This window comes from Cibotium barometz, chromosome 8, assembly GCF_041138505.1.
Source record: "Cibotium barometz isolate CiBa-2024 chromosome 8, ASM4113850v1, whole genome shotgun sequence".
NCBI lineage: Eukaryota > Viridiplantae > Streptophyta > Polypodiopsida > Cyatheales > Cibotiaceae > Cibotium > Cibotium barometz.
Window position 1 is genome coordinate 63,054,878 of NC_141053.1, and position 10,441 is coordinate 63,065,318.

The 10,441-nt window shown below is 43.8% G+C and overlaps 1 protein-coding gene across 1 annotated transcript; it reads left to right on the forward strand.

Annotated features, from left to right (window-relative positions):
- Positions 1–5,916: 5,916 nt before the first annotated feature.
- On the forward strand, positions 5,917–9,393 carry LOC147636532 (trihelix transcription factor GT-2-like). The gene is made up of 2 exons (XM_086802000.1): positions 5,917–7,090; positions 7,211–9,393. Exons 1-2 carry the CDS (start codon positions 6,414–6,416, stop codon positions 8,595–8,597), a joined length of 2,064 nt encoding a protein of 687 aa, XP_086658126.1. The 5' UTR covers positions 5,917–6,413; the 3' UTR covers positions 8,598–9,393.
- Positions 9,394–10,441: the final 1,048 nt, after the last annotated feature.

A 10,441-nucleotide genomic window follows, 5' to 3' on the forward strand; every position in this document is an offset into this window, starting at 1 on the left:
ATCTCCGTGAGTATTAGCTACGAACCACACTCTGCCCATAATTCAAAGAATTGAGGACTAGTGGCTCAGTAGCCTTAGGAGTGCCAACAAGGAAAGATAATAGCCCCTAAGATAAGGACGTTCTTCCCTAGCCAACTGGGAGCTCTATAAGCACTTCAAGGAAAGATGTGATGCCCCCAAAACAAGGACAATCTTCCCGAAAAGCCGGCTGAAGGGTGTCGAGCACCTTTTATTAATAAGAAATATGCCCGCCGGGATTCTTAGTTTCCCAACGGGCCCTACCGAGAAACAAAGAATCCCGACAGGTTTACAGGAATAGTAAGTTTTGGTCGGTAAGAGATCAAGTCTTGTGAATATATGTTGTGATCACATGTTTTAGAATGTTAATAACACGTTTTGTTAACGTGATCACACGAATTTGTGAACACGTTTATGAAATCCTTGATTGTGGACATAATTATTGGTCAGTGTGGAGAAAGAGTCTAGTGATAAGGCAAATGTAGCAGACTATAAGTCATGGCATGAGAGGGAAAGAGTAGTTTAACGGATCTTATTGAGCATAATAAGTGAGCACATGATTGTTTATACATACATGATGCAGAGAATCCTAAGGAGTAATGGATGTAATTATGGGTCTCTATGGGACAAATAAAAAGGAGTAATGGATGTAATTATGGGTCTCTATGTAATTATGGGTCTCTATGGGACAAATAAAAAGGCTCATAAAATGCAACTTAAGAAGGAATTACATAGTAATATAAAGAAGAATTTCTTGTCCATTATGTCCATTAATAAAATTACATGGTATGAAGAAAATTTCGTTGTCCATTAATGAGATTGTGAAGAAGAATTCCTTGTCCATTAATGATTATGTCCAAAAGGTGAAAATCTTAGTAGATGTTTTGGGTGTTATTGGTTCTCTAGTTGATAATGAGGACATTGTGGCTATTACCTTGAGTGGGCTTGGTAGGAAATACAAGCTCTTTGAAACCTCTATTGGTGAGATGGAGAACTTTCCAAATTTTGAAGAGTTAGTGTCTCTTCTCTTATGTGATGAAGTGAGGCTAGATAGAAACACTCAAGGAGGTGAGCAAGCCTTTCAATTTAGTAGAGGTAGAGACTATAGGAGAAGATCCTCCCCTTGTGAACTAAGCACAAGGTAGGGGAATATTCTCCCCTTGTAAACGAGGCATAGGTAGAGGTGGTGGCTAATGGCAAGGCCAATCTTAACAATAACAATAGTGTGATACTCTTGGAGCATGTTGTTGCTTAGATGATTTTTTTTCTTCAAGTTCCAATGTTTATTTGATCAAAAGTTCCATTGAGGATTTTAAGAAGGTGCTGATCGAGGTACCAAAAGATCATATACTTGTTGAGGAGTGCATAGAGTTGTATCTAGTTATACGCATGGAGAGATCCTCTAGAGCTAATAGAGATACTTCAAGGAGAAATCACATTGACATATCACATGAACTTCACAACCATGGAGATGAGAGAGGATATTGGATTTAGTGTGTTGAATTTAGAGATCTCAAGGAGCCAGTATGGCATCGGCATATCTTATCAACTTCTAGAGTTACTAGAGAGTTCGCAAGAAGCAATGACATCAACATATCACATCGACCTTACAACCATAGAGATGAGAGGGTGCCAGATTTAGTGTGCTCAGACAAGCATCTCCATGTTGTGATCTGTGGTTCGAACTTAGTTTGTCAATGAGTTCTTGTTAAGATATCAAGCTCAACTAGTGCTACGACAAACATTGATGACTTGCCTGGGTGATAGCTTCCACACTTAGCCACTGGCATTGTTCGTGAGATAAGGGTTAGTATGCCACCAATGGATGATACGATGTGTGACTATCACTTTGGAGTACTAGAGTTATGGCATAGTTATAACACCAATTCATATAGGCACTTTGGAGTAGTAGAGTTATGGCATAGTTATAATGCCAAATCATATAGTTAAGTTCACACTATAGACCAACCATTGTATGTTGTTGCAGGAGAGTACTTTCCCTTTATGTATGTACTCTTATCTTTTAGTTATATAGGTGTAGAGAAGAGAAGACGATAGAAGAAAATTCAGCCATCCATCTCTCTCTTGTGTCTTGGACTATCTTGTGTGTGTGTTTGCTTGCAAGGAACTTAAGCTCTCCCTCTCCCCCCCACACTCTTGTTATGGTATCAGAGCTCCAATTTGTGTGAGAGAGATAAGGAGGCAAGCAAGAGTAAAGAACAAGAGAGGAAGAAAGCGGTACACGGGTAAGAGAAACATCATCTCTTCCCCTTCTTGTTTAGGAACAACACCCCCTCCGTAGCCCTGGGAGCTACATATCTGTGATTGAGGATTTGTCTTCACAGGCTTGGAGGTTCCTGTGAGGTGCATGTTTCGAACACTGCAAGGTATTTTCAAAAGTTTTGGAAAGTTGTCATGTAGAATTGCCTCTGGTGGTCGAAACTTGGTTGCAGTGTAACAGTGCATTTTGGGAGTGTAGACAGTGTTTTACATGTATTATTGATATTGGGTGTATGTACATATACTCTGGTCAGATTTGGTGACATAAATATTGTGCTGAAGTACCACTACACCAGTCATAAGATACTGCTATGTTACAGGTTACATACAGAAATTGTCTGTTTGTTGCGGGTTTCTAATTGTTGTAGGAAAACATGAGGCTTCTACTCTAATTTAGGTAGGTGCAGAGGTAGAGATCGTGGTTGCGGCCAAGGTGGTGGCTAACAAGAAAACCTGAATTCTAGACAACAGCAGCCCAATGGAGACTAGTTTAGAGGTAGGAGGAGCCAAAGAGACCGTATGGTTGGCAAAGAAATCAGAGTGCAAATAACATGGGGTGCTACTATTGTGGCAAACCAAGTCACATGGAAAAGAATTGCTATAAAAAGAAAAATGACATTAAAAGTGAAAAGTTGCAACAAGACAACTATGCATAAGCTAGTAAACAGGGTGGTGATGACAGAAGTGAGCAATTGTTTGTGATACAGCACATACTTAGTTTCACAACACGAGGCATGTCAGCATCTCAAGATATATGTGGATTCTAATGCCTTTAACCACATGACCAATCATGGTGAGTGGTTTATAGACATGCAAAAAATGGTAAAAACTAGGTTCGAGGGGTATCGTGGGAATTTTAGAAATATGGAGGGCATTTTGGGAATTTCGTTTGGAAACAGGTGATAATACTGCATATCCCATTGTGCATGTTAGTAAAGTGTCATTGCCTATTCAAGATGGCAAAATAAAGTACTTGGCAGATGTAATTTATGTTCCAAATATTACAAAGAACTTGGTTTCTATTGGATAGATGGTTGAGCAGGGTCTACAAAGTGAGGTTTAATTTCTTGAAGACTTCAAAATTCAGTGTCGTGGCATGATGTTCACTTTGGATGTGAACATGTGTGAGGTAAAGGTAGCCATGTTTGTAGTCTTTGAAAGTTTATGTAACTACACAGGTTTGGTTCTATTCGTATTGTCAAAATGTGGATAAGTTTCTTGAGTCTTGGAGACGTGGACAAGAAGTGAGGAGGTTAAGAACTTAGACTTAAAGACCTTATTATCAAAACTTTTCCTTGCATTAGGAAAATTTAGACTAAAAAAAGGATCCTCTAAGAGGAGCCATATCATTATTTTTTCTAGAAAAAAGGGAACCATGACAAACCTTATGTATCTTACGTCAAAAGCCCTACATGTGACATGCTATTGGAAATTCCTTGAGAAGTATATTATAAATCTATTATCTCCGATAAATTTGGAGTTGATATGCTCGAGCTATGCCTTCCCCACTAAAAGATAGATTCCAATGATTGTGACATCTATGTTACAATGCTTGGAATCTAGCATTGTAACATAGATGCCACAATCATTGGAATCTACCTTTTCGTGGTGGGGAAGGCATAACTTGAGCATATCAACTCTAAATTTATCGAAGGCAATAGATTTAGAAACTACTTTTCATCAACAGTATATCACACATTGCGAGGATTTTGATGTAAGATACATAAGGTTCACCATGGCTCTCCTTTTTCTTAAAAAAGTGATGACACGGCTTTTTTTAGAGGGATTTTTTTAGTCCAAATTTTTCCTAATCTCATTTGCACAGCTAGGAGCCTTAACCTTCTTAGAGTCTGGGATATCACTTTTTATCATAGCTAAACGTTAGTTTAGAGACTCTCCCTTCATGTAAGGTTAGCGCGTCTTATTCTTTATTGAGAGGAGCATCTCCCTGATTATTAAAAGCATTCCCAAGTGCCTGCACATGTCTCTCCCCATGGAACCTTTTATGTGCTCACAATTGTTTCTCTGTTGGATGCCCACACAATTGTTACATGGTTGCCACTTATATTGTTGGAATCTATCTTTTAGTGCGAAAGGCATAACTTGAGCATACCAACTCCAAATTTGTCGAAGGAAATACATTTAGAATCTAATTTTCAAGGGCTTCTAATAGTATGCCGCCACATGTGGGGGTTTTGACATAAGATACATAAGGTTCACCACCATGAACCCCTTTTTTATAGAAAAGTGATGACTGAGGACCCTTTTTTTGAGTCCAAATTTTTTCTACTGTGAATATTTTCCTTTATATTGGCTCTTGATTCCTTTCTTAGAGGACCCTTTTGAGTCCAAAATTTTCCTAATGTGAGCATTTTCCTTTATGTTGAATCTTGATTCCTTTCTTCGATATTTGGGGAAGGAACCACTTTCTTTTCCTTCAATGTTTGGGGAGGGATTCATTACCCTTTCCTTCAAAATTTTGGTAGAGAACCCTACCTTTTCTTGCACCTTAGCTAAACTACTTTTGTTGGTATTGCACCTTTATCAAATGCAGTGCTTTTGAGGAAAGTCAATCTCTAGCCTTAGATTGTTTCTTATTATAAATTTTATTTCTCTTAATAATATAATTGAAACATTACCTTTTTTTTCAAACTTTAGAGATGTTTTTTCAAAAATGTTAATAAAGTTGTTTTCTAATTTTCTAAAAATAGTAGTAATTAAACTATGAAGAAAAAACTTGTTCAAAAATGCATTTTCCTTTTCAACATATGGTGAGAAGGATTCATGCTAGGTTCACTCAATAATAGCATTTGCTTATAAGTTATGATTTCCTAAGTGTGCCTTGGTGAGAGGAATTCATGCTAAATTCACTCAAAAATGTTTCTCTAGCGTTGCTTATAAATTATATAGGATTTCCTAACTGTGCCAGAATCGGAACAGTTGGGATGCCTGCGTGGGAATGCGACGAGAATCACCAAACTAAATGATTTCGACTACTAAAGACTCTGTTCTCTGCTGTCGAGAGAGGCCCACCCTATCCCAAGGGCCATTCTAGCGATGGTGATCATAGTCATGGATACGATGATGAGGAGGAAGAGCACGACCCAGATCCACGATCAAGCGGCCGTTAACCATAGAGGTAGGTTGCAGCCACCAAACAACGGCGCATGGGTACATGGGCCATAAAACAAGCTTGATACATGATGAGTTGATACTACAGTCGAGGCATTTTTTTTTTGGGGGAAATTCTGCGAAAGGAGGGAGGACCGACGGCGTACACGGGAAAGCTGAAGCCTCTCTTTCAGAACAAGGACTCGGCTGAGGAGGGAAGCGACCGGTGAGGGGGGGTGGCTATTGCCTGCACCACGTAGTCAGCAGTACCAACGCTCTACATTTCCTGCGAAAACGATGCAAAAAAGTCCCCCCCCCCCGCCCTACGACGACTCGAATTTTTTAAAGAAGAAATTTCAGGTGAATTTTTTCCTACATTTCTCTACATCAACGTTGGAAGGGCGCACACTGAAACAAAGTAGGGACTAGTCTTATCTTTCTCAGGGTAAAGTTTTTGTCCCCTTGTCTGGTGAGGGTGAAAAGGCCCAGATCAAGGGACCAGGATTCGCAGTCTTCAAGGCTGACGAGGAGCGAGGGCTGACGAAACGTAGAAGAAAAGGAGGGCGAGTGGTCAGTGGTTGAGGTCAGCAAGAGGCGCAAGGTTTCTTGTGAACCTCGTGTGCGGCAAACTCTCTCAAATACAGTGCGGCCCCTCTCTCTCTCTCTCTCTCTCTCTCTCACACACACACACACACACACCCCGCCCCCCTCTTCTCTCACACAAACACCGGCCCAAAATCTGCGCTAGCTCCGCGATCCCCTCACCTCTCCACCCTCGTACCGTATCCTATTCTTGCGTTAATCTCTGCGTTTAACGCCTCTCTGACTGATAATTTCTTTCCACGCAACGGTTTTTGCGTTTTAATTTGGGGGGGTGTTGCTTAATTGGCTCTAGTACTCCACAGCTGAAAATCATGGTCAGCTAGCCATTCCAGTGGCAACGGAGATCCCAAATCGAACAGCTAGCTAAGAGCATACCTTGCAGTCATAAAGATTCGCAGGAGATGCAGCCTAGTGGGCAGTATGGGCTTCCTGACATGCAACATTTCATGCTAGCAGAACAGGGCAGTCCACATCACATGTTTGCAGCGGCGGCGCAAGCTCACCAGGATGCAGCCCGGCCTCAGCACCACCACCATCACCACCAGCAGCAGCTCCACCACAGTCTGCAGCAGCAACAGCAAGCAGCTGACATGCTGGAGCTCTATCACCGCCAGGGGATACAAGAGCAGCATGCCCTGCGCCACTCTCAAGCTGATCAGCTTCACCAAACGCAGTCGCTCTTCAGCCTCCATCACCACCAGCAACAGCAGCAGCAACAGACAACTGCTGCGCCGGGGACAACTTTGCATTTGCCACTCACACACGATATGAGTCTTGGCTCAGAGTCCTGTACGGAGATGGCGTCTAGCTTAGTTACTAGACACCCTTCAGCTAGTCATCACCAGGCACCTCAATTCAAACCATTGCTTGCCGCTAGCAGAGAGCCTATTCCGACAGCTATGGCTGGGGATGGGGAATATGAAGATGCAGAGCTGGGTGCGGAAGAAGGGGACAAGGGCGCCGGAGGCACTCGGTGGCCGAGAGAGGAGACGCTTGCTCTTCTTCGAATAAGGTCCGAGATGGATGCCTTATTTCGAGATTCGGGGTTGAAGGGGCCGCTGTGGGAAGAAGTTTCCAGGTAACTGTTGACACCTTTCGTCTCCTTTCGCCTCGACCCCACTTCTGTCTTGGGTCGTTTATAGCACTTATCTTCGGCGGATTCTGTTTCCTCACATTCTTGCCTGCGTTCTGCTTGCAGAAAGCTCCACCTAGCTGGCTATCAAAGAAGCGCAAAGAAATGTAAGGAGAAATTCGAGAACGTGCACAAATATTACAAGAAAACCAAGGACGTGAAGGCGGACAGACAGGACGGTAAGACCTATCGATTCCACACAGAGCTGGAGGCTATTTACACTGCCAGCCAAGAGCACGATATGGAAGGTCAAGCTGCCACTGCCTCAGCTGCCGTTGCATCTATGGATCATGGCGGCGCTGCTCTCTTTGCGCCAGTCGCTGCTTCAGGTGACTGCACAACTATGCTGGATGACGTTTTCCCTCCGCAAATTATGCGGCAAGGGCTGCAGGAAACCAGCAATGGCCTAAATTCCTCATCCTCGACCTCTTGCGGCGAACCGTGCGAGAAATTGCAAGAGGTGGCGGCAGCGCAGCGCGGCGCTGCCGATCAGCAATCCGGGCGGAAAAGGAAAAGGAGTTCCTGGTGTTCGATGAGGGTGTTCTTTGAGGATTTGTCCACGCAGTTGATGGAGAGGCAAGATGCGCTCCATCAGAAATTTCTCGAGGCAATTGAGAGGCGGGATGAGGAGCGGCTGAGGAGAGAAGAGACGTACAAGAAGCAGGAGATGGCGAGGCTGAACAGAGAACACGAGCTGAGGGCACAGGAGCATGCGCTGGCGGCTACGCGGGATGCAACTCTGGTGGCCTTTTTGCAGAAGTTGACGGGCGAGACGCAGCTGCATCTGCCACAGATGCCGCCCGTGGTGTCTAGTGCAGCCACCATAACAGCCATGGGGACGGCAGCAGTGGCGACAACCCCTTCTGCGGAAGAGCAGCTGTTAGAGAAGGAGGGCTCCGACGCCAACACGAGACGGTGGCCCAAGGTGGAGGTTCTGGCTCTCATCCGCATCCGGACCAGTCTGGAGCCCCGCTTCCAGGAGGTCGGCCCTAAAGCTCAGCTCTGGGAGGAGGCGTCCGCCTCCATGGCCTGCCTGGGCTTTAGTCGCAGCTCCAAGCGCTGCAAGGAAAAGTGGGAGAACATCAACAAATACTTCCGAAAGACTAAAGACAACGCCTGCAGGAAGCGTTCCGACAGCGGCAGCCCCAAGACTTGTCCTTACTTCCACCAGCTGGAGGTGCTCTACGAGAGCGGCATCTTGACCTTGCCCAACAGCAGCTCTATCAACAAATCTGCCAAGCTCGACGGGCAACAGCACTCAGAGGAGCCACTGGAGAGCAGCAAGGAAGACAGCCAGCAGACTCAAGTAGGGAATCGTGATCACGGAGGTGCCAATATGGCCGTTGTTGCGACAGGGGGGAGGAAGAACAATGCAGCGGCCGGGTGCTCCACTACCAGCAGCACGGGGACTACCACTCAGCTCTGCATTATGAATGGCCAGGAGAGCGGTTGAGCTGCAGATCACGACACCAAGCCCTTCAGAATCTCTGAACCTGGCTTTATCAGCGTCAACTCTCAACCTGCTCCACGCGTCCATGGCTTAGTTCAAAGGCAGCAACAGCTGCTGCATGGTGCTGACAAGCATCTCTTGTCTGACAATCTTTGTGGAGGGGTTTGTGAGGGAGATGATGGAGCTGCAGAAACAGCAGCATCAGAAACTGGTAGACGAGTAGGAGAGGCTAGAGCATGCCAGAGATGTGCAGATGAGAGCGCAAGAGAGGATGCAGCAACGGCAACAGCTGCAGCAGCAATAGCAAGAGGTGTCCAGGCTAGGCTGGGAACGCTGTCATCGGCACAAGGGAACCTTGATTGGCCAGCTAGTGCACAAGCTGGCCACTGGTACTGGTCGGAGTTCAAGCTCTCTAGCTGGCCTCGCCAGCACCTAGTGTTGATCCCTTATGTATGTATGATGATCAAGCCTGGCACGCAGTTGAACATTTTTTTCCACGAACCTCCTGCACATCACAGCTATGTAAGGCCATCCTTCCACATCATTGGTGTCATAAGCAATTGGGTAGCTATATTCTGGACCAAAGGTAAAGGGAACTCTGTATGGGCTGTCTGCAATGGCCAAATTTTGCTAATTTAAAGTAATTAAGAGGATGTTATAGCTGCATCAGCCACGTGCACAACCTCACGCGAATAAGTGGGATGTTTAAAAGGCTTTTTTAAAAAAAAAAGCTGAGAACATGTACACACTACAATTTACAAGCAACTGCTATATCTCTGTTTTTAAGTTGTATAAGAAATCTAGATTAATTAAACTTAATGCAGAGACTTGAACATACAGAGTCAATAACACACAGCTAGACGCGAGACAATTCATTATTCTGTTGGCCGAATAGCTTTCTTATTGACCGAATAGCTTTCTTATTGACGTTTTGGTTAATAGCTGTGTTTTGTTTATTATAAGGTTTTGAGTTTGATGTTATTAGTATGTCACAACTAACGTATAAATGTATTGCTGTAAACTTATATTGTACGAGTACAACGGCAAGGGCCTTCTAAATATAGAAGGTTGTGAGTAGTAACAAAGTGGTTATAAGTGTTTAAGGGCATGTGTTTGTCAATGCATGAGATATGGTGTATGTAAACTATACTCTAACATGATTCCCCTTTCTAGAATCGAGTACTGGTTTGTGAGGGAATATGCAAGATGCGATATGTTACAATGTGTACAAGTATGCATGTGTCAAGCAGGGCTTTAATATGGAGGTACGAATTGTGCTTTGGATCTATTGCACATCTTACAGAGTTACAATTGGGTACATGCCATTTTGGCTGACATATGTAGGAGATGCAATGATGCCTTAGTGCTAAGCCTAAGAATTCTGGTTAGTGAATGACCTAACTCAAAATGTACTTGCTGAGAGATTGATAGATCTTGAAAAACTTGACAAATCCATATTGGTAGCCTCACATGGGTTGATGGTAGAGAAGCTTCGTCGGAAAAAAAATGATTTGATCAAAATGTCAAGAAAAAGGAACTCAAGGAGATTTAGCCCTCATGTTTGGGGTTGGTTCTAACAAAAAGAAAAAGCTTAAATATCAAGGGATGGGACCATTCAAAGTCACAAAGATAACTCCAAATGGCTTGGTTGATGGTGTCGAGATGGAAGGATACGTCAATGGGGGAGCAAGTATTATGGACCCTAAACCTAAGATACGCTAGCCCACGTGCACAAGAAAAAACTAGAGAGAAGGAAAAAAAAAGAGAACATAGAAAGACAAGCCCATGATGAAGCCAAAGCCAAGTGGTTTGATAAAAAAACATTACACATAAACATGGCTGCACTC